This window comes from Amblyraja radiata, chromosome 45, assembly GCF_010909765.2.
Source record: "Amblyraja radiata isolate CabotCenter1 chromosome 45, sAmbRad1.1.pri, whole genome shotgun sequence".
Classification (NCBI taxonomy): domain Eukaryota; kingdom Metazoa; phylum Chordata; class Chondrichthyes; order Rajiformes; family Rajidae; genus Amblyraja; species Amblyraja radiata.
Genome location: NC_046000.1, coordinates 8,021,864 through 8,046,956, shown reverse-complemented (window position 1 = coordinate 8,046,956; position 25,093 = coordinate 8,021,864). Strand labels below are relative to the sequence as shown.

Sequence of the window (25,093 nt, the reverse complement as noted above, 5' to 3'; positions counted from 1 at the left end):
AAAAGATTTAATAAGAATCCGAGAGGTAACTTTTTCACACAAAGGGCGGTGTGTGTATGGAACGAGCTGCCGGAGGAGGTAGTTGAGGCTGGGACTATCGCAACGTTTAAGAAACAGTTGGACAGGTACATGGATAGGACAGGTTTGGAGGGGTAAGGGCCAAACGCGGGCAAGTGGGACTAGTGTAGGTGGGACATGTTGGGCCGAAGGGCCTGCTTCCGCGCTGTAACACTCTATGACCAAGGGAAGGAGATGCTGGAGGTTACACGATGACACATCGAGCGGCAAGAATCAAGAGTGTTTCACGTGTAGGAAGGAACTGCAGATGCTGGTTTAAAACGAAGATAAGGCACAAAAAGCTGGAGTAACTCAGCGGGACAGGCAGCATCTCTGGAGAGAAGGAACGGGTGTCATTTCGGGTCGAGACCCTTCTTCAGACTAGACCCGAAACGTCACCCGTTCCTGCTCTCCAGAGATGCTGCCTGTCCCGCTGAGTTACTCCAGCGTTTTGTGTCTATCTTTGTCCCTTTCATCGATAGGGGACAATCAAATTCTTACTGCCCGAGATTGATTGGCGGGGGAGTGGTGGGGAGGGGGGGGGAGTGAATGAGGGGGTGAGAGAGGGAGAGGGTGAGAGAGAGAGGGGGGGAGGGGGAGGGTTTAGTGCATTGGAAGGAGAGGGGGTGGGGGGAGGGTGTGAGTGGGGCAGGAATCTTGGGATCTTTCTCTGCCAGGAACCAGTGGCACATCGGTGGAGTTGCTGCCTCACGGCACCAGAGACCTGTGTATAATCCTGACCACGTTGACCCGCTGAGTTACTCCGGCACTTTGTGTCTAACATTGGTGGAAACCAGCATCTGCAGTTCCTTGTCACTTCAAACCCTCTCTCTCCACGTGCATTTATCCCTTCCCCTCCACCCCGCCATTCCCTCAACACCCGAATAAATCTTTCCCCCGTCACTTTAAACATATCCCATCGAGTGATACAGCGTGGAAACAGGCCCTTCAGCCCAACATGCCCCAGCTACACTAGTCCCACCTGCCTGCGTTTGGTCCATATCCCTCCAAACCCTGTCCGATCCATGTACCTGTCCAAATGTTTCTTCAACATTAGGATAGTCCCAACCTCAACTACCTCCTCTGGAAGCTCGTTCCATACACTGTGTCTCCAGAGATGCTGCCTGCCCCGCTGTTATCCCAGTTTTTTGTGTCTATCTTCGGTTTAAATCAGCATCTGCAGTTCCTTCCTACACATTTCATCTGCAGTTCATAGAAACATAGAAAATAGGTGCAGGAGTACCTTCGAGCGCCATTCAATATGATCACGGCTGATTATCCCCAATCAGTTCCCCTGTTCCTGCTTTCTCCCCATATAACCATATAACAATTACAGCACGGAAACAGGCCATCTCGGCCCTACAAGTCCGTGCCGAACAACTTTTTTCCCTTAGTCCCACCTGCCTGCACTCATACCATAACCCTCCATTCCCTTCTCATCCATATGCCTATCCAATGTATTTTTTAAATGATACCAACGAACCTGCCGCCACCACTTCCACTGGAAGCTCATTCCACACAGCTACCACTCTATGAGTAAAGAAGTTCCCCCTCATGTTACCCCTAAACTTCTGTCCCTTAATTCTGAAGTCATGTCCTCTTGTTTGAATCTTCCCTATTCTCAAAGGGAAAAGCTTGATCACGTCAACTCTGTCTATCCCTCTCATCATTTTAAAGACCTCTATCAAGTCCCCCCTTAACCTTCTGCGCTCCAGAGAATAAAGACCTAACTTATTCAACCTATCTCTGTAACTTAGTTGTTGAAACCCAGGCAACATTCTAGTAAATCTCCTCTGTACTCTCTCTATTTTGTTGACATCCTTCCTATAATTGGGCGACCAAAATTGTACACCATACTCCAGATTATGTCTCACCAATGCCTTGTACAATTTTAACATTACATCCCCGCTTCTATATTCAATGCTCTGATTTATAAAGGCTAGCATACCAAAAGCTTTCTTTACCACCCTATCTATATGAGATTCCACCTTCAAGGAACTATGCACGGTTATTCCCAGATCCCCATATCCCTTGATTCCGTTAGTCCTAAGAGCTACATCTAACTATCTCTTGAAAACATCCAGTGAATCGGCCTCCACTGTCTTCTGTGGCAGAGAATTCCACAGATTCACAACTCTCTGGGTGAAAAGGTTTTTCCTCATCTCAGTCCGACATGGCCTACCCCTTATTCTTAAACTGTGTGACCCCTGGTTCTGGACTCCCCCAACATGGGGAACATTTTTCATGCATCTAGCCTATCCAACCCCTTAAGAATTTTATATGTTTCTATAAGAATATAAAGAAGGACAGTAAAAGCTTCTTTAGGTATGTTAAGAGAAAAAGATTAGTAAAGACAAATGTGGGTCCCTTGAAGGCAGAAACAGGTGACATTATTATGGGCAACAAGGAAATGGCAGAAGAGTTGAATAGGTACTTTGGTTCTGTCTTCACTAAGGAAGACATAAACAATCTCCCAGATGTAGTCAAGGACAGAGGATCTAGGGAGACAGAGGAACTGAAAGAAATTTGCATTAGGCGAGAAATAGTATTGGGTAGACTGATGGGACTGAAGGTTGATAAATCTCCAGGGCCTGATGGTCTGCATCCCAGGGTACTCAACGAGGTGGCTCTAGAAATCGTGGACGCATTGGTGATCATTTTCCAATGTTCTATTGATTCAGGATCAGTTCCTGTGGATTGGAGGGTAGCTAATGTTATCCCACTTTTCAAGAAAGGCAGGAGAGAGAAAACAGGGAATTATAGACCAGTTAGCCTGACATTGGTGGTGGGGAAGATGCTGGAGTCAATTATTAAAGAAGTAATAATGGGGCATTTAGATAGCAGTAAAAGGATTAGTCCAACTCAGCATGGATTTATGAAAGGGAAATCCTGTTTGTCTAATCTTCTGGAATTTTTTAAGGATGTGACAAGTAAAATGGATGAAGGAGAGCCAGTGGATGTAGTGTATCTGGACTTTCAGAAAGCCTTTGATAAGGCCCCACACAGGAGATTAGTGGGCAAAATTAGAGCACATGGTATTGGGAGTAGGGTGTTGACATGGATAGAGAATTGGTTGGCAGACAGGAAACAAAGAGTAGGAATAAACGGGTCCCTGTCAGAATGGCAGGCAGTGGTGAGTGGAGTGCCGCAAGGCTCAGTGCTGGGGCCGCAACTATTTACAATATACATGAATGATTTAGATGATGGGATTAAAAGTAACACTAGCAAATTTGCAGATGACACAAAACTTGGTGGCAGTGTGAACTGTGAAGAGGATGCTAGGAGGGTGCAGGGTGACTTGGACAGGTTGAGTGAGTGGGCAGATGCGTGGCAGATGCAGTATAATGTGGATAAATGTGAGCTTATCCACTTTGGCGGCAAGAACAAGGAGGCAGATTATTATCTCAATGGTGTCACATTAGGAAAAAGGGAATTGCAACGAGACCTGGGTGTCCTTGTACACCAGTCACTGAAAGTAAACATGCAGGTACAGCAGGCAGTGAAGAATGTTAATGGCATGTTGGCCTTCATAACAAGAGGATTTGAGTACAGGAGTAAAGAGGTCCTTCCGCAGTTGTAAGGGGCCTGGTGAGACCACATCTGGAGTATTGTGTACAGTTTTGGCCTCCTAATTTGAGGAAGGACATCCTTGTGATTGAGGCAGTGCAGCGTAGGTTCACGAGATTGATCCCTGGGATGGCGGGACTGTCATATGAGGAAAGATTGAAAAGACTAGGCTTGTATTAACTGGAGTTTAGAAGGACGAGGGGGGATCTTATAGAAACATATAAAATTATAAAAGGGCTGGACAAGATAGATGCAGGAAAAATGTTCCCAATGCTGGGAGAGTCCAGAACCAGGGGCCACACAGTCTTAGAAAAAGTGGTCGTCCATTTAAAACTGAGATGAGGAAAAACTTTTTCGCCCAGAGAATTGTGAATTTGTGGAATTCCCTGCCACAGAGGGCAGTGGAGGCCAAATCACTGGATGGATTTAAGAGAGAGTTAGATAAAGCTCTAGGGGCTAGTGGAGTCAAGGGATATGGGGAGAAGGCAGGCACGGGTTACTGATTGTGGATGATCAGCCATCACAATGAATGGCGGTGCTGGCTCGAAGGGCCGAATGGCCTCCTCCTGCACCTATTTCCTCTGTTTCTGTGTTTCTATCCTTCCTGCACTTACTAGACCTGTTTTGTATTCTTTACCCAGAGTGAAGGACAGTATTGCATCTTGTCAATCAGTTCCAACCCTGACCTGCTAACTTATTTGATATCGTTGAGTCCAAGAGTTGTACAGCACAGAAACAGGCCCTTCGGCAACTCTGAAGAAGGGCCCCGACCCGAGATGCAACCTATTCCTCTTTCTCCAGAGATGCTGCCTGTCCCGCTGAGTTACTCCAATACTTTGTGTCCAGCTCAGATTTCTATTGAAACTTCGATGGTTCCTCCCGCACTCCAAAGACGTACAGGTTTGTAGGTTAATTGGCTTGGCGTAAATGTAAATTGTCCCTCGTGTGTGTGTGTGTGTGTATGGTGCTAGTGTGCAGGGATTGCTGGTCGGCACGGACTCGGTGGGCCGAAGGGCCTGTTTCCGCGCTGTATCTCTAAATAAACGAAATCCGTGCTCTTTGTTCAATCCTGTTGTCCTCCTCACAGTTGTGTAGGAAGGAACTGCAGATGCTGGTCTAAACCAAAGATAAGACACAAAATGCTGGAGTAACTCAGCAGGACAGGCAGCATCTCTGGAGAGAAGGAATGGGTGACGTTTCGGGTCGAGACCCTTCTTCAGTCAGGAGTAACTCAGCGGGTCAGGCAGCATCTCTGGAGAAAAAGGAATAGGTGATATCTCGGGTCGAGACCTAATTTGAGGAAGGACATTCTTGCTATTGAGGGAGTGCAGCGTAGGTTTACAAGGTTAATTCCCGGGATGGCGGGACTGTCATATGCTGAGAGAATGGAGCAGCTGGGCTTGTACACTCCGGAGTTTAGAAAGATGAGAGGGGATCTTATTGAAATATATAAGATTATTAAGGGTTTGGACACGCTAGAGGCAGGAAACATGTTCCCGATGTTGGGGGAGTCCAGAACCAGGGGCCACACACAGTTTAAGAATAAGGAGTAAGCCATTTAGAACGGAGACAAGGAAACACTTTTTCTCACAGAGAGTGGTGAGTCTGTGGAATTCTCTGCCTCAGAGGGCGGTGGAGGCCAGTTCTCTGGATGCTTTCAAGAGAGAGCTAGATAGGGCTCTTAAAGATAGCGGAGTCATGGGGATATGGGGAGAAGGCAGGAACGGGGTACTGATTGGGGATGATCAGCCATGATCACATTGAATGGCGGTGCTGGCTCGAAGGGCCGAATGGCCTACTCCTGCACCTATTGTCTATAAGACACAAAATGCTGGAGTAACCCAGCGGGTCAGGCAGCATCTCTGGAGAAAAAGGAATGGGTGACGTCTCGGGTCGAGACTGAAGAAAGGTCACCCATTCCTTCTCTTCGGAGATGCTGCCTGACCCGCTGAGTTACTCCAGCATTTTGTGTCTATGTTTGTTTGCCAGCTCTTGTGAGTGTACATGGGACTTAGTTTTGTTGTCGTCAAGGGCATTTTATGGAGATATGACAACGTTTTACTTTCAAAGCATGCGCGTAAGAGTATAATTACATCTCTATTCTTTACTCGATTAATCCTTTCTTCTTGTTCCATTGATTTTTCGCTGGTTGCTGGCAGCTACCAATGCATTCAGTAATGAGAATTAAGGATTAAGCTGACTTAATGCCAGATAGGGAGGCAGGCTGCAAGCGAGGCCATGAAAGGATTTCTGCTATTAACCGGCTGGGAAAGAAAGCTTCCATTCACAGTCGGCACACCGGAGAATCTTCATCATCTTCCACTTGTGTTTCTTCAATGGGATCCACAATGAGAACCAGCTCCTTTTTTTTGAATAGAGCACAGTCACTCTACGCTTTGCACCACGGTGACGCAGCGGGCAGTGTCGCGGCCTTGCGGCGCCCGGGTTCGATCCCGACCGCGGGGCTTTGTACGAAGGTGGACACAAAACGCTGGAGTAACTCAGCGGGTTCGCCAGCAACTCTGGAGAGGAGGAATGGGCGACGTTTCGGGTCGAGACCCTTCTTCAGACTGATAGAAACATAGACAATAGGTACAGGAGTAGGCCATTCGGCCCTTCGAGCCTGCACCGCCATTCAATATGATCATGGCTGATCATCCAACTCAGTATCCTGTACCTGCCTTCTCTCCATACCCTCTGATCCCCTTAGCCACAAGGGCCACATCTAACTCCCTCTTAAATATAGCCAATGAACTGTGGCCTCAACTACCTTCTGTGGCAGAGAGTTCCAGAGATTCACCACTCTCTGTGTGAAAAATGTTTTTCTCATCTCGGTCCTAAAAGATTTCCCCCTTATCCTTAAACTGTGACCCCTTATCCTGGACTTCCCCAACATCGGGAACAATCTTCCTGCATCTAGCCTGTCCAACCCCTTAAGTATTTTGTAAGTTTCTATAAGATCCCCCCTCAATCTCCTAAATTCTAGCGAGTACAAGCCGAGTCTATCCAGTCTTTCTTCGTATGAAAGTCCTGACATCCCAGGAATCAGTCTGGTGAGTCTGGTGATGTCTGGGGAGTGGGCGGTACAGAGATAAAATGTAGTCGGAGACAGTAAAGGGGCCTATCCCACTTGGGCGACCGAATCCGCGAGTTCTGACGAGTTTGCCCTCGACTCATACTCGCAGCATGGTCGACACGAGGTCGGAGGAGGTCTTCGTGTAATGCCCCTGAGGAAACCTGAACGGAAACCTCTGGAGACTTTGCGCCCCACCCAAGGTTTCCGTGCGGTTCCCGGAGGTTTTTGTCAGTCTCCCTACCTGCTTCCACTACCTGCAACCTCCGGCAACCTCCTGGAACCGCACGGAAACCTTGGGTGGGGCGCAAAGTCTCCAGAGGTTTCCGTTCAGGTTTCCTAAGTGGGACAGGGGCATAACTCTCCTTCATGCTCGAGAGTGGTCTCCGCGTACTCGAGGCCTCAGCTAGGTTGCGTCGTTTTTTTTCAATATTTTCAAAGACCTCCCATGACCTCCTACGACTATGTCTACGACCTCCTACAACCCCTCGACCTCACTAAGACCAACTACGAATAGCTACGAGTGGAAAATTATCACATGATAAAATGATTGCTTTTTTTTTTCTCGGGCAAGTTACCGACCTACGACTATCTACGACTACCTACGACTAGCGTCACGACCTACTACGACCTACCTACGACCTACCTAGGAGTAAAAAGCACCAATTTTTTCGCTAGAATTTAGAAGATTGAGGGGGGATCTTATAGAAACTTACAAAATTCTTAAGGGGTTGGACAGGCTAGATGCAGGAAGATTGTTCCCGATGTTGGGGAAGTCCAGAACAAGGGGTCACACAGTTTAAGGATAAGGGGGAAATCTTTTAGGACCGAGATGAGAAAAACATTTTTCACACAGAGAGTGGTGAATCTGTGGAATTCTCTGCCACAGAAGGTAGTCGAGGCCAGTTCATTGGCTATATTTAAGAGGGAGTTAGATGTGGCCCTTGTGGCTAAAGGGATCAGGAGGTATGGAGAGAAGGCAGGTACAGGATACTGAGTTGGATGATCAGCCATGATCATATTGAATGGCGGTGCAGGCTCGAAGGGCCGAATGGCCTACTCCTGCACCTAATTTCTATGTTTCTATGTTTCTATGCCAACTTTTTTTTAACTCGTGGACATTTTTTAATCAGGCTGGAAAAAACGCCGCGACCTACTTGAGGCCACGGGTACGCGGAGACCACTCACGAGCATGAGGAAGAGTTAACGAAGACCTCCTACCACCTCGTGGCGACCATGCTGCGTGTATGAGTCGAGAGCAAACTCGGCAACGGTGAAAGCAACAGGTGTCCTAAACTATCTGAGGCGCAACTTTCATCATTGTTCAACTTCTGTCAAGGAGAAGCTATACTTCACCCTCGTTAGACCTCATTTGGACTACGCAGTTGCAGCATGGGACCCATACACAAATAAAAACATCGAACGTGTCCAAAGACAGGCAGCTCGATTTGTTACTAACACCTATGAGAGAGAAGCAAGTGTCACCAAACTTCTGAATTCTCTGGGGTGGAACCCTCTCCAAGACAGACGTGAAGCTCACCGTTTGACCTGTTTTTACAAAATGTTAAATGGTCAGCTCGACATAGATTACAAGACCTACACCAAACCCAAACCAATTAGGAGCAGACGAGGGCATTCGATCCAATTTGTGATCCCAGCTACGAAGACAGATGTGTACAGCAATTCGTTCTTCCCCCGCACAATTAAAGCATGGAATAATCTCCACCCAACTATAGTTACCCAACCAGATGCAACTACATTTAAAGTAGCTCTTTCTTCCCAATAACCCTTTCTGGCTTAAGTCCTCCCCCCACCACCTCCAGTTTAAATTCCATTTGGAATATTTTGGAGGACCAAGAAACCAAGAACCAAGAAGGTCGCCAATTAGGTGGTGAAAGTGGGACAGGGTCCCAGCAGGGAACCAGAAACTTCTTCCTATTTATTGCGAAGTAAAGAAAGACGAAGGCAGGCGCAGAATTGGAAACATAGAAACATAGAAATTAGGTGCAGGAGTAGGCCATTCGGCCCTTCGAGCCTGCACCGCCATTCAATATGATCATGGCTGATCATCCAACTCAGTATCCCGTACCTGCCTTCTCTCCATACCCTCTGATCCCCTTAGCCACAAGGGCCACATCTAACTCCCTCTTAAATATAGCCAATGAACTGGCCTCGACTACCTTCTGTGGCAGGGAGTTCCACAGATTCACCACTCTCTGTGTGAAAAAAGTTCTTCTCATCTCGGTTTTAAAGGATTTCCCCCTTATCCTTAAACTGTGACCCCTTGTCCTGGGCTTCCCCAACATCGGGAGCAATCTTCCTGCATCTAGCCTGTCCAACCCCTTAAGAATTTTGTAAGTTTCTATAAGATCCCCTCTCAATCTCCTAAATTCTAGAGAGTATAAACCAAGTCTATCCAGTCTTTCTTCATAAGACAGTCCTGACATCCCAGGAATCAGTCTGGTGAACCTTCTCTGCACTCCCTCTATGGCAATTCCAATTCCAATTCCAATTCAATTCAATAATGTCCTTCCTCAGATTTGGAGACCAAAACTGTACGCAATACTCCAGGTGTGGTCTCACCAAGACCCTGTACAACTGCAGTAGAACCTCCCTGCTCCTATACTCAAATCCTTTTGCTATGAAAGCTAACATACCATTCGCTTTCTTCACTGCCTGCTGCACCTGCATGCCCACTTTCAATGACTGGTGTACCATGACACCCAGGTCTCGCTGCATCTCCCCTTTTCCTAGTCGGCCACCATTTAGATAATAGTCTGTGGACTACTTTTGCTTGGGAGGAGGTTGGTGGCTTTTCTTTGCAGTACAATCCATACATTTGTTTATTCATTCATTTGGCTCCAAACGAAAACTAAGATTCGTGCAAAATCTTTCCCCCAGATGATAGACTTCAGCGAAAATTGGACCTAGTTCGTCCTTCGTGAGGCAACTTCAGTCAGTTATTCTGGGGGAGGGGAGGGGGGGAGGAGACAAAAAGCTGGAGTAACTCAGCGGGGTAGGCCGTAACTCTGGAGAGAAGGAATGGGTCAAGACCACTCTTCGAAATGAGCTGGCAAGAACATGAGGGTAGGGGAGGGAGGGACGGAGAGAGAGGAGGAGGGGATAGAAACATAGAAACATAGACAATAGGTGCAGGAGGAGGCCTTCGAGTCAGCACCGCCATTCATTGTGATCATGTGTGTGAATGTGTGTGAGTGATTGGTTGTGGTCGGAGGGGCCGTAGGCGCAGATTGGCAGCCACGCTTCCGTCAGTCTGCCCCAGGGCAGCTGTGGCTACAGAAGTAGCTTACCACCACCGAGTGTGACTGAGGAGTGAATGAATAATGCGATGTAAAGCGCCTTGAGTATTAGAAAGGCGCTATATAAATCCCATCCATTATTATTATTATTAATCTGTAACCCCGTGCCTGCCCTCTCCCCATATCCCCTGATTCCGCTAGCCCCTAGAGCTCTATCTAACTTCATTCTTTTTCTTTTGAAGATACAGCGCAGAAACAGGCCCTTCGGCCCACCTAGTCCTCAGCAACCAGCGATCCCCGCACACTAACACTATCCTAGGCACACCAGGGACAATTTACAATCTTTACCGAGGCCAATTAATCTGCAAACCTGGAGTGCGGGAGGAAACCGGAGCTCCCGGGTAAAACCCACGCAGGTGGCGGGGAGAACGTGCAAACTCCGCACAGACAGCACCCATAGTCGGGATCGAACGGCACGTCAGTGGAGCATAAATAGACTAGGAGTTAATGGAAATAAACCTGACAGTGGTCACGTGGTGAGAAATAGTGGTTGGATATTTCAAAGCAGTTGAATATTTCGACAGTTCAACGATGCATGCGGCATTTTTGTTGGAGGCCAGCGTTTTATTCCCGTAGGGTTTGTGAAGTTACTGGAGTACCATCAAAATACCCACTCAGATTCCCTCACAAGTCTTTGAGCACGTATTGTCGAGAGGAATCCCAATTTAAGGTAGAGACTTCCTTGCCATTGAGGGAGTGCAGCGTAGGTTCACCAGGTTAATTCCCGGGACTGACATATGTTGAGAGAATGGGTCGACTGGGCTTGTATTCGCTGGAATTTAGGATGAGAGGCAATCTTATGAAAACAAATACAATTCTTAAAGGATTGGACAGGCTAGATGCAGGGGAAATGTTCCCCATGTTGGAGGAGTCCAGAACCAGGGGCCACACACAGTTTAATAATAAGGGGTCGGCCATTTTGGACTGAGATGAGGAAAACCGTTTTCACCCAGAGAGTTGTGAATCTGTGGAATTCTCTGCCACAGAAGGCAGTGGAGGCCGATTCGCTGGATGTTTTCAAGAGAGAGTTAGATTTACCTCTCGGGGCTAACGGAATCAAGGGACATGGGGAGAAAGCAGGAACGGGGTACTGATTTTGGATGATCAGCCGTGATCATATTGAATGGCGGTGCTGGCTCGAAGGGCCGAATGGCCTACTCCTGCACCTAATTTTACTATGTTTCTATGTTTCATAAGTTCATGGGTGACAGGAGGAGAATTAGGCCATTCGGCCCATCAAAGTCTACTCCGCCATTAAGTCATGGTGGGTGATAGAGGTTATGTGGAGGGGGCAGGAGGATGGGTTTGGGAGGGAGAGACAGATCAGCCATGATTGAATGGTGGAGTCAACTTGATGGGCCGAATGGCCTAATTCTATCCTATCCCTTATGACCATAAGACTTTATGGCTGATCTATCTCCCCCACCTAACCCCATTTTCCTGCCAAGAACATCCAATGGGTGTTATGTACACAGGGACAGCACCCAATTCTATTTTATACAATCCAGCGATCCCCGCACGCTAACACTATCCTACACACACTAGGGACAATTTTACATTCAGACCAAGCCAATTAACCAACAAACCTGTACACGTGGGTCACGGGGGGGACGTGCAAACTCCGCACAGACAGCACCCGTAGTCCGAATCGAACCTGGGCCTCTGGCGCTGTGAGACAGCAACACTACCCGCTGCGCCACCATCCAGCGGCAGAAACTGCCCTGAGGGAGGTGAATCTAAGTGACAGATTCTCGATTAGTGCGGGCATCAGAGGTTATGGGGAGAAGGCAGGAGAATGGGGCTGAGAGGGAGAGATAGATCGGCCATGATTGACTCGATGGGCCGAATGGCCTAATTCTGCTCCTATGACTTAGTTTAGCTTAGAGATACAGTGCAGAAACAGGCCCTTCGGCCCACCGAGTCCGTGCCGACCAGCGATCCCCGCACATTAGGGCTACCCTGCACACACTAGGGACAATTTACATTTACACCAAGCCAATTAACCTACAAACCTGCACGTCTGTGGAGTGTGGGAGGAAACTGAAGATCCCGGAGAAAACCCACGCAGGTCACGGGGAGAAGGTAAAACTCCGCACAGACAGCGCCCGTAGTCGGGATGGAACCCGGGTCTCTGGCGCCGTGAGGCAGCAAATCTACCGCTGCGCCACCGCTCCGTCCAGGGGTCACGGGGTCACCTGATCACGTGGTCGTCCAACGTGGTTTCCCAGAAGTGATAGGAGCAGGATTGAGGCCATTCGGCCCATCAAGTCTTCTCCGCCGTTCAATCATGGCTGATCTATCTCTCCCTCCTAACTCCCCATACAGACAGCACCCGTAGTCAGGATGGAACCCGTGTCTCCGGCGCTGTGAGGCAGCAACTCCACCGCTACCCAGCGTGCCGCCATTATCTCTAAACCAATTTTATTCTTTCCGTATTGCCATCATTTCCCGCCAGATTCTACCCCTCATTGCAAACCGAAGATCTCGGAGAAAATCCACGAGGAGAAGGTACAAACTCCGTACGGACAGCGCCCGTAGTCGGGATCGAACCCGGGACTCCGGCGCTGTCAAGCGCTGTAAGGCAGCAGCTCCACCCGCCACCGTGAGTTTGGTTGAGAGATACAGCGCGGAAACAGGCCCCACCGTGCCGAGCCTATCTTCCAATGATTGCAGCAACGTGTTTGATCAGCCTCTGCCTGTTATTTTTAATTGCTGAGGTTTTATCGCCAAGGGTGGCAATAAAAGCAGTTGAGGGAAGCAGGCGGCTTTGGAGAATGAACGGCCAACACATGCTGAAGCTCCCAAACAAATCGCTAGTATTATTAGTGTTCTGATCCACGGCCCCCCTGGGACCCTGCAGGGTAAACGGAAATTGGTTGCGCGAGATCTTCAAATGGCATTAACCCCTGCGATTTAGGGAACTTGCTAATCAGATTCCAGTCACTTCATGCCTGGCTTAGAGAGAGCATCAAATGTTCACACAGGGAATGAACTGCAGGCTTCAGGGGCTGGAGAAATTCAATGCAGTGTTATTAGCGGGTTTAGTTCACTAGCGGTGGAGTCCGAGCCCGTCTGCTAGGCATCGCCGGAGTCCCGGGTTCGATCCTGTACGGAGTTTAGAAACATAGAAACATAGACAATAGGTGCAGGAGTAGGCCATTCGGCCCTTCGAGCCTGCACCGCCATTCAAGAGTTTGTGGCCAGGGTGAGAGGGGTCAGAGCTGATCTTGCCCGCTCGCTTCCTGGCCCTTGCAGCGTACAGTTCGTCAATGGGCGGAAGGTTGCAGCCAACAACCTTCTCTGCTGATCGGACGGTTCGCTGCAGCCTCCAGGTGTCGTGCTTGGTGGCTGAGCCAAACCAGACCATGATGGAGACGGTGACTCTACGATGGCCGTATAGAATTGGACCACCATTGCCTGATTGTGGCAGATTGTGTTTCCTCAGCTGCCGCAGGAAGTACATCCTCTGTTGGGCCTTTTTGACTGTGGAGTCGATGGTGGCCCCCCCCCACTTAAGGTCCTTGGAGATGATGGTTCCCAGGAACTTAAAAGACTCCACAGATGTGACTGTGGTGTTGTTGATGGTGAGTGGGGTGAGGGGAGGGGGAGCTCCTGTCCTACACACACTAGGGACAATTTACAATTTTGTACCAAAACCAATTAATCTACAAACCTGCACGTCTTTAGAGTGTGGGAGGAAACCGGAGCACCCGGAGAAAACCCACACAGGTCACGGGGAGAGAACTTGCAAACTCCGTACATAGAAACATAGAAACATTGAAAATAGGTGCAGGAGTAGGCCATTCGGCCCTTCGAGCCTGCACCGCCATTCAATATGATCATGGCTGATCATCCAACTCAGTATCCCATCCCTGCCTTCTCTCCATACCCTCTGATCCCTTTAGCCACAAGGGCTACATCTAACTCCCTCTTAAATATAGCCAATGAACTGTGGCCTCAGCTACCTTCTGTGGCAGAGAATTCCACAGATTCACCACTCTCTGTGTGAAAAATGTTTTCCTCATCTCGGTCCTAAAAGATTTCCCCCTTATCCTTAAACTGTGTGACACCTTGTTCTGGACTTCCCCAACATCGGGAACAATCTTCCTGCATCTAGCCTGTCCAACCCCTTAAGAATGTTGTAAGTTTCTATAAGATCCCCCCTCAGTCTTCTAAATTCTTACAAGCCGAGTCTATCCAGTCTTTCTTCATATGAAAGTCCTGACATCCCAGGAATCAGTCTGGTGAACCTTCTCTGTACTCCCTCTATGGCAAGAATGTCTTTCCTCAGATTAGGAGACCAAAACTGTACGCAATACTCCAGGTGTGGTCTCACCAAGACCCTGTATAACTGCAGTAGAACCTCCCTGCTCCTATACTCAAATCATTGAATTGTATTACAAAAAAGATGATTAATGCTGTCAAAAATATTAATTGAATAAGGCAGATACTTTAAGCAGCTTAAGCAGCTTCTAGATTGACTATCCTATATACTATCAATAGTGTTGATGCACAGAGTCTCTTGCCCAGAGTAGGGGGATCGAGGACCAGAGGACATAGGTTTAGGGTGAAGGGGAAAAGAATGAATAGGAATCCGAGGGGTCACTTTTTCACACAAAGTGTGGTGGGCGTATGGAACGAGCTGCCGGAGGAGGTCGTTTTTTATTTAGAGATACAGCGCGGTTAAACACCGGGTCCGCGCCGACCACCGATCCCCGCACGTTAACTCTACCCGACACACACTAGGGATAATTTACACTTACACCAAGCCAATTAACCTACAAATACGTGGAATTTGGGAGGAAACTGAGGATCTCGGAGGAAACCCGCGCAGGTCTCGGGGAGTGCGTGCAAACTCCACGCTGACAGTGCCGGCGGTCAGGATCGGACCCGGGTCTCCGGCGCCCATAGACGTAGGGAACGTATGGACTTCTGAACATTGGAACAGCAGTCCAAAATCTGGCCACGCGCCTGAGTTAAGGGGAGAAGGCAGGAGAATGGGGTTAGGAGAGATAGATCAGCCATGATCGAATGGCGGAGTAGACTTGATGGGCCGAATGGCCTAATTCAGCTCCTATCACTTATGACATTATGAGGTTAGGACCCGATGTGTTGACTCTGTGCTGATACCGTTCTGGCCCCTTGGACTTCCTGTTTCAGCTGGTGCTTCCGGAATATTCCATCCACGGGCTGTTCTGCGTGATGTTCACGTGTGCGGGGGAGTGGGTCACGCTGGGGCTGAACGTACCGCTGCTCTTCTACCATCTATGGAGGTGAGTCCGTGTTGGCGTCGGTCGGCACTCTCGTGTCCACCGTGTGGCGGGCGTGGCGTGGCAGCGGGTGGAGCTGCTGCCTCACGGCGGCTGGAGATCCCGCGCTCGATCCCAGGACCACCAGCTCTTGTCCGTACGGAGTTTGTACCTTCTCCCATCGTGAGGTGTCAGGGGTTACAGGGAGAAGGCCTGGGGTTAGGAGGGAGAGATAGATCAGCCATGATCGAATGGCGGAGTAGGCTTGAAGGCCGAGTTTATGAACTTGTGATCATATGTACGTATGACTCTTTGTCGGCACGAGACCCGGAGAACAGGTTGGGAGCTTGGGAATACTCGGCAAGACAACGGGACAGGTTGAAGGTGAAGAAATAACCTCCACAGTAGAGGGAAGACCAGACACTTACCGACAGGAACCTGTGGAACGATGGCGTCTATGGTGGTGGGTTTCGCCTTGACGGGGATCGGGGTCACCGGCCCGTTAACCATCACATGACCTGGAATAAAAGGCGGCAGCAATGATCACAAGTGACAGCAGCAGGATTAGGCCATTCGGCCCCCATCAAGTCTACTCCCCCATTCAACCATGCCTGAACATTGACTTCTCCAATTTCAGGTAGTCCCTGCTTTCTCCCTCCTTCCTTCCCCTCCCCTCCCCCGCTCTCCCCCCGCCCACCCTCTCCGCATCTTCCTTTCTTCTTCCCGCCCCCCCCCCCCCCCCCAATCCAGCCCCACATCAGTCTGAAGAAGGGTCTCAACCCAAAAGGTCACCTATTCCTTTGCTCCATAGATGCTGGCTGCCTCATCCGCTGAGTTCCTCCAGCATTTTTGTCAACCTCTCCCTCCTAACCCCATTCTCCTGCCTTCCCCCCCGACACCCCCGTACTGATCATCTCTTCTCTCCAGAGATGCTGCCTGTCCCGCGGAGTTACTCCAGCATTTTGTGTCTATCTTCGGTTGAAACCAGCGTCTGCAGTTCCTTCCAACACAAGACTCTGCCTTTAAAAATATCCACTGACTTGGCCTCCACTGACATGGGCGGAGATCCTGGGGGGAACGGGGGGGGGGGGGGGGGGCTCGTTCCACCCCATGTTTTGAGAGGTGGGGACAATCCCCCCCCCCCTTGTTTTGTTATGGTTTTCTCTTGTTATGTAGGCCAACATTCCATTAGCTTTCTTCACTGCCTGCTGTACCTGTAAGCCAGCTTTCAGTGACCAGTGTACAAGGACACCCAGGTCTCACTGCACCTCCCCCTTACCTAACCTAACCCCATTGAGATAATAATCTGCCCCCTTGTTTTTGCCGCCAAAGTGGATAACCTCACATTTATCTATATTATACTGCATCTGCAGATTTTACTAAATCAAATATAATAACCATATACCATATAACAATTACAGCACGGAAACAGGCCATCTCGACCCTTCTAGTCCGTGCCGAACACATAATCTCCCCTAGTCCCATATACCTGCGCTCAGACCATAACCCTCCATTCCTTTCCCATCCATATAACTATCCAATTTATTTTAAATGATAAAAACGAACCTGCCTCCACCACCTTCACTGGAAGCTCATTCCACACAGCTACCACTCTCTGAGTAAAGAAGTTCCCCCTCATGTTACCCCTAAACTTCAGTCCCTTAATTCTCAAGTCATGTCCCCTTGTTTGAATCTTCCCTACTCTCAGTGGGAAAAGCTTTTCCACGTCAACTCTGTCTATCCCTCTCATCATTTTAAAAACCTCTATCAAGTCCCCCCTTAACCTTCTGCGCTCCAAAGAATAAAGCCCTAACTTGTTCAACCTTTCTCTGTAACTTAGTTGCTGAAACCCAGGCAACATTCTAGTAAATCTCCTCTGTACTCTCTCTATTTTGTTGACATCCTTCCTATAATTAGGCGACCAAAATTGTACACCAAACTCCAGAATTGGCCTCACCAATGCCTTGTACAATTTTAACATTACATCCCAACTTCTATACTCAATGCTCTGATTTATAAAGGCCAGCACACCAAAAGCTTTCTTTACCACCCTATCTACATGAGATTCTCAGGAAGGTCATGCCGAACTTCTACCAACACATCACGTGTGCCACCAGGGGGGAGAGAACATTGGACCACTGCAGGAAAGGCGACAAGGGCGTTTCACTCCCTCCCCTAGGAAAATCTGACCATGCTGCCATTTCCCTGTTGCCGGAGTATAAACAGAGGATAGTTCGGGAAGCGGTAGAGACGAGGGACGTAAAGCGGTGGTCCGACCAGTCAGAGGCCATGCTGCAAGATGCACTGAGCAATGTCGACTGGAATATGTTCCAAGCAAGTTCCAGTGACGTCAGTGAGTTCGCGTAAGCAGTCACGGACTTCATCGCAACAGTAACCGACAACATCGTCCCCACGGTAAGGGTAATGGTTTCCGAACCAAAAACCCTGGGTAGACAGGTCTGTTCGTGTGGCCCTGAATGCTCGCACCGCTGCCTACAACTCGGGCCTGGCATCAGGAAACATGGACGTCTACAAGGCAGAGTCCTACCGACTGCGAAGGGCGGTGAAGGACGCAAAGAGAAGGTACAGAGACAAGATGGAGTTACAGATGGAGCAACAGGACACCAGAAGCCTGTGGCAGGGGCTACGGGTTGTAACCAACTACCGGAGCACCCCTCCCTCATCCGCAAGTGCCGGCACCTCCCTAGCTGATGACCTGAACTCCTTTTACGCTCGTTTCGAGACGGGCAACATCACCCCAGGTCTGCCGACTATCGACAATACCACCAGCGGGCTGGCTACCGAAGCTGAAGGGAGGAATGTGCACACATTCTCGCTGTCCGAGCACGACGTGAGGAGGGCTCTGACACGGGTGAACACGAGGAAAGCTGCAGGCCCCGATGGCATCTCGGGGCGAGTACTCAAGTCCTGTGCTACGCAGCTAGCTCCGGTGCTCACTACAATATTCAACCTCTCCCTGGACAAGTCCGTGGTCCCTGCCTGCTTCAAAAAATCCATCATTGTACCGGTACCAAGAGATGCCTCCCCAGCCTGTCTGAATGACTACCATCCGGTGGCCCTTACCTCGGTAGTCATGAAATGCTTTGAGAGGCTGGTGAAGAAACACATCTGCGCCTTCCTCCCTTGCAACATGGACCCGTTACAGTTCGCATACCGTCCGAACAGATCCACGGACGATGCGGTCTCCCAGGTTTTGCACACCGCTCTCTCTCATCTGGACAGCCAGAAGGGGGGCTACGTGAGGATGCTGTTCATAGACTACAGTTCAGCCTTCAACACGATAGTCCCCACCAGACTGGCCGGGAAGCTAATAGAATTGGGGCTCAACACCTCCCTGTGTGCCTGGGTCCTGGACTTTCTCACTGCCAGGCCCCAGGTAGTCAAGATGGGAGGGAATACATCGAAGTCCCTCACCCTGAGCACAGGATCGCCCCAGGGTTGCGTCCTCAGCCCCCTATTGTACTCCCTGTACACACATGACTGTGTGGCTAGGTTCAGCTCCAACTCAATAATTAAGTTTGCTGATGACACTGTGGTGGTGGGCCTGATCTCAGACAACGATGAGAAGGCCTACCGGGAGGAGGTGGCTGATCTAGCACTCTGGTGCCAGGATAACAGCCTCCTCTTGAACATCAAAAAAACGAAGGAGCTGATCGTGGACTTTAGGAGGGCACATCATCCGAGGACGTACACTCCATTGAGGATAAATGGGGATCCTGTGGATAGGGTGAACTGTTTTAAATATCTGGGAGTCCACATCTCCGAGGATATGACATGGGCATCACACGCCTCAGCACTCGCGAGTAAGGCAAGGCAGCGCCTTTACCACCTCAGGCAATTGAGGAAATTCAGAGTGTCTCCGAGGATCCTCCAGTGCTTCTACGCAGCGGCGGTGGAAAGCATCTTGTCCGGGAACATTACCATCTGGTTTGGGAATTGCTCTGCCAAGGACAAGAAGGCTCTGCAGAGAGTAGTGCGTTCGGCCGAACGCACTATGGGAACTTCACTCGCCCCCCTGCAGGAACTATACATCAGGAGGTGCAACTCCAGAGCCAACACTATCATGAGAGACCCCTTCCACCCCTGCAACGGACTGTTCCAGCTGCTACGGTCAGGCAAACGCCTCCGTTGTCATGCGGTGAGAACGGAGAGGTTGAGAAGGAGTTTCTTCCCAGAGGCCATTCGGACTGTAAACGCCTATCTCACCAGGGACTAACTCTACTGAACGTTTTTCCTTCCATTATTTATTATGTAAAGGTATATGTGTGTTATGATTGTGTTTATAGTTTGTTTGGTTGTTTGGTTGTTTGTCTTTTTGCACAAAAGTCCGCGAGCATTGCCACTTTCATTTCACTGCACATCTCGTATGTGTATGTGACAAATAAACTTGACTTGACTTGACTTGATCTGCCATGCATCTGCCCACTCACTCAACCTGTCCAGGTCACCCTGCAACCTCCTAACATCCTCTTCACAGTTCACACTGCCACCCATCTTAGTGTCAACCGCAAACTTGCTAGTGTTGCTCCTAATTCCCTCTTCCAAATCATTAATATATGTGGTAAACAGTTGCGGCCCCAACACCGAGCCTTGCGGCACTCCACTCGCCACTGCCTGCCATTCTGAAAAGGACCCGTTCACTCCTACTCTTTTGCTTCCGGTCTGCCAACCAATTTTCTATCCACAATACCATGTGCTCTAATTTTAGTCACCAGTCTCCCGTGCGGGACCTTACCAAAGGCTTTCTGAAAGTCTAGATACACTACATCCACTGATCTATCTCTCCCTCTTTCCCCCATTCTCCCCGTAACCCCGAACACCCGCACTGATCAAGAATCTTATCAATCTCCGCCTTAAAAACATTCACCGACGTGGCCTACAAATAATTCCACAGATTCACCACCCTCAGGCTGAAGAAATTCCCCCTCACCTCCATTCCAAGGGGGATATTTCTCCTGATACTTCCACCGACGTCTCTGGGACGACTAATTCTGCTCCTTGCCTCTAATGAGCTGCGCTGCTCCACTATAATTAATAACTCGGAACCAAGTATCACATTAAGAAATTTACAGAGCGCCAAACTATGAAATGAATCATTAGTAAAGGAAATGTTGAAGAAGGAACTGCAGATGCTGGAAAAATCGAAGGTGGACAAAAATGCTGGAGAAACTCAGCGGGTGAGGCAGCATCTTCATAGCAAGAGGAGTTGAATATAGGAGCAAAGAGGTCCTTCTGCAGTTGTACAGAGCCCTAGTGAGATCACACCTGGAGTATTGTGTGCAGTTTTGGTCCCCTAATTTGAGGAAGGACATTCTTGCTATTGAGGGAGTGCAGCGTAGGTTTACAAGGTTAATTCCCGGGATGGCGGGACTGTCATATACTGAGAGAATGGAGCGGCTGGGCTTGTACACTCTGGAGTTTAGAAGGATGAGAGGATATCTCATTGAAACATATAAGATTATTAAGGGTTTGGACACGCTAGAGGCAGGAAACATGTTCCCGATGTTGGGGGAGTCCAGAACCAGGGGCCACACACAGTTTAAGAATAAGGAGTAAGCCATTTAGAACGGAGACGAGGAACTTTTTGACACAGAGAGTTGTGAGTCTGTGGAATTCTCTGCCTCAGAGGGTGGCGGAGGCCGGTTCTCTGGATGCTTTCAAGAGAGAGCTAGATAGGGCTCTTAAAGATAGCGGAGTCAGGGGATATGGGGAGAAGGCAGGAACGGGGTACTGATTGGGGATGATCAGACATGATCACATTGAATGGCGGTGCTGGCTCGAAGGGCCGAATGGCCTACTCCTGCACCTATTGTCTATTGTCTATTGTCATCTATGATGCTGCCTCACCCGCTGAGTTTCTCCAGCATATTTGTCTACATTAGTGAAGGAATTTTGAATTTGGTGTGTACTATACAGGGCCTGTGCACTGACATACCTCCCACTTTCACTGTGATTGTCTTCCGATTCATGTCTTGCTACAGAGATATTAGTCATAGAGTGATACAGTGTGGAAACAGGCCCTTCGGCCCAACTTGCCCACACCGGCCAACAATGTCCCAGCTACACTAGTCCCACCTGCCTGCACTTGGTCCATATCCCTCCAAACCTGTCCTATCCATGTACCTGTCCAACTGTTTCCTAAACGTTGGGATAGTCCCAGCCTCAACTACCTCCTCTGGCAGCTCGTTCCATACACCCACCACCCTTTGTGTGAAAAAGTTAAACCCTCAGATTCCTATTAAATCTTTTCCCCTTCACCTTGAACCCATGTCCTCTGGTCCTCGATTCCCCTACTCTGGGCAAGAGACTCTGTGCATCTACCCGATCTATTCCTCTCATGATTTTGTACACCTCTGTAAGATCACCCCTAATCCTCCTGCGCTCCAAGGAATAGAGACCCAGCCTACTCAACCTCTCCCTGTAGCTCACACCCTCTAGTCCTGGCAACATCCTCGTAAATCTTCTCTGAACCCTTTCCAGCTTGACAACATCTTTCCTATAACATGGTGCCCAGAATTGAATGCAATATTCTAAATGTGGCCTCACCAACGTCTTATACAACTGCAACATGACCTCCCAACATCTATACTCAATCCTCTGACTGATGGAGGCCAAAGTGCCAAAAGCCTTGTTGACCACCCGATCTACCTGCGACTCCACCTTCAAGGAACCATGTTCCTGTACTCCTAGATCCCTCTGCTCTCCAACACTACCCAGAGGCCGGCCATTCACTGTGTAGGTCCTTCCCTTGTTAGACGTCCCAAAACTCAACACCTCATGTTAAAACTTCCCAAACCATCTTCACCCTTCACCAAGGAGTACCAAGGGGTACAAGTACCTTGGAGTTGGTACTTGGACAGTGAACCGGACTGGTCCAGGAACGCTGAGGCCCCTGTACAAGAAGGGACGGAGCCGGCTGGACTTTGTGGGAAGGCCCCACTCCTTCAACATCTGCAGTAAGATGCTGCAGATGTTCTACCAGTCGGTGGTGGCCAGTGCCATCTTCTTCGTTGCCGTGAGCCGGGGCAGCGGGGCGAAGGCCGTAGACGCCAACACGGTCAACAAACTCATCGGGAAGGCTGGCTCCGTCCTGGGGGCGGAGTTGGAGTTGGAGTTGGATTCACGGGGAAGTTGGTCTTGGAGGGAAGGATCAGATTCAGATTCAGATTCAACTTTATTGTCATTGTCAGTGTACAGTACAGAGACAACGAAACGCAGTTAGCATCGCCCTAGAAGAGCGACATAGAATATGAGCAATAAATAAGGGAAGAAGCTGTTCCTGGACCTGCTGGTCCGGCAACGGAGAGACCTGTAGCGCCTCCCGGATGGTAGGAGGGTAAACAGTCCATGGTTGGGGTGAGAGCAGTCCTTGGCGATGCTGAGCGCCCTCCGCAGACAACGCTTGCTTTGGACAGACTCAATGGAGGGGAGCGAGGAACCGGTGATGCGTTGGGCAATTTTCACCACCCTCTGCAATGCCTTCCGGTCGGAGACAGAGCAGTTGCCATACCATACTGTGATACAGTTGGTAAGGATGCTCTCGATGGTGCAGCGGTAGAAGTTCACCAGAATCTGAGGAGACAGATGGACCTTCTTCAGTCTCCCCAGGAAGAAGAGACGCTGGTGAGCCTTCTTGACCAGAGTTGAGGTATTGTGGGTCCAAGAGAGGTCATCGGAGATGTTGACCCCCAGGAACCTGAAGCAGAAACACGTTCCACCTCCGTCCCGTTAATGTGGATGGGGGTGTGTGTGCCGCCCCTAGACCTTCTGTAGTCCACAATGAGCTCCTTGGTCTTCTTGTAGTTACGGGCCAGGTTGTTGTCAGCGCACCATGCTGCAAGGAGCTGGACCTCCTCCCTATAGGCTGACTCATCGTTGTTGCTGATGAGGCCAACCACCGTTGTATCATAAGAGTATAAGAGCAGGGAGGTTCTACTGCAGTTGTACAGGGTCTTGGTGAGACCACACCTGGAGTATTGCGTACAGTTTTGGTCTCCTAATCTGAGGAAAGACATTGTTGCCATAGAGGGAGTACAGAGAAGGTTCACCAGACTGATTCCTGGGATGTCAGGACTTTCATATGAAGAAAGACTGGATAGACTTGGCTTGTACTCGTTAGAATTTAGAAGACTGAGGGGGGATCTTATAGAAGCTTACAAAATTCTTAAGGGGTTGGACAGGCTAGATGCAGGAAGATTGTTCCCGATGTTGGGGAAGTCCAGAACAAGGGGTCACAGTTTAAGGATAAGAGGGAAGTCCTTTAGGACCGAGATGAGAAAAACATTTTTCACACAGAGAGTGGTGAATCTGTGGAATTCTCTGCCGCAGAAGGTAGTTGAGGCCACAGTTCATTGGCTATATTTAAGAGGGAGTTAGATGTGGCCCTTGTGGCTAAAGGGATCAGGGGGTATGGAGAGAAGGCAGGGATGGGATACTGAGTTGGATGATCAGCCATGATCATATTGAATGGCGGTGCAGGCTCGAAGGGCCGAATGGCCTACTCCTGCACTTATTGTCTATGTTTCTATGTTTCTATCTGCGGAAGCATCCTGGACAATACAGCTCACACCCCCTCCGTGACACACACTGGTCAACCTGAGGAGCACCTTCAGCAACAGACTGGTTCCACCAAATGCAGCACAAAACGCCACAAAAGATCCTTCTTCCCTTTGGCTATCAAACCGGACAACCCCTCCCCCTTCTGTGTCGTGGGGTCGACTGAGACAGAGACTGACTCCCCCCCCCCCCCCCAATCTTTGCACCCGCCAATCCTTTCCACTCATCGCTTTAATTTCACGTTGCAGGTATCTCGTTGTGTCTTTACGACTGTTTGCAAATCAAATTCCCTCCTGGGATAAATAAAATTCTATCGTCTCGTAACCTTACTCTGTGTAATTTTTAATAATCCAGTTTTTATTACGATCCTTTATAAGGTGAGAATGTTGCGGCAATATTTGTCTTCACGCATTGCCTGAGAAATCATCCATTCTCTCCGACAGTGAAGGTCGTTTTTCAGTGAGGGGTGTGGGAGAGGATGTTTCCCCTGGAGGGAGAGTCTAGGACTAGAGGGCGCAGCCTTGGAATTAAAGGATGAATTTTTTTTAGGAAGGAGATGAGGGGGGGGGGGGGGGGGGGGGTGAATCTGTGGAATTCTTTGCCACGAGGCCACAAGTCAGCGGATATTTTTAGGGCAGAGATAGATAGATACAGATGGATTCTATTGATAGACACATCTAGTGTGGGTGTCGGGGGTTAGGGGGAGAGATGGATCAGCCATGGGGATCTTATAGAAACTTACAACATTCTTAAGGGGTTGGACAGGCTAGATGCAGGAAGATTGTTCCCGATGTTGGGGAAGTCCAGAACAAGGGGTCACAGTTTAAGGATAAGGGGGAAATCTTTTAGGACCGAGATGAGAAAAACATTTTTCACACAGAGAGTGGTGAATCTGTGGAACTCTCTGCCACAGAAGGTAGTTGAGGCCACAGTTCATTGGCTATATTTAAGAGGGAGTTAGATGTGGCCCTTGTGGCTAAAGGGATCGGGGGGTATGGAGAGAAGGCAGGGATGGGATACTGAGTTGGATGATCAGCCATGATCATATTGAATGGCGGTGCAGGCTCGAAGGGCCGAATGGCCTCTACTCCTGCACCTATTGTCTATGTTTCTATGTTTCTATGAATGGTGGAGTAGACTTGATGGGCCGAGTTGATGCCCTTGCGGAGTTATGGACGTATGTGACTCTTATGTCTTCACCACTGCTCCCGTTATAATATATCACATGGATTAAAATGGCCATCAAATTT

General features: G+C 49.2%; 1 protein-coding gene across 1 annotated transcript in view; it reads right to left on the bottom strand.

Moving 5' to 3' along the window:
* LOC116968456 (pyruvate carboxylase, mitochondrial-like) overlaps positions 1-21,256 on the bottom strand; it is a 103,127-nt gene extending 81,871 nt beyond the window's left edge. The window contains exons 1-2 of the mRNA XM_033015220.1: positions 21,223-21,256; positions 15,695-15,784 (exon numbers count right to left, since the gene is read on the bottom strand). Coding sequence (XP_032871111.1) covers positions 15,695-15,784; positions 21,223-21,256 — 124 coding nt within the window. The remainder of the gene's footprint in view (positions 1-15,694; positions 15,785-21,222) is intronic.
* Positions 21,257-25,093: the final 3,837 nt, after the last annotated feature.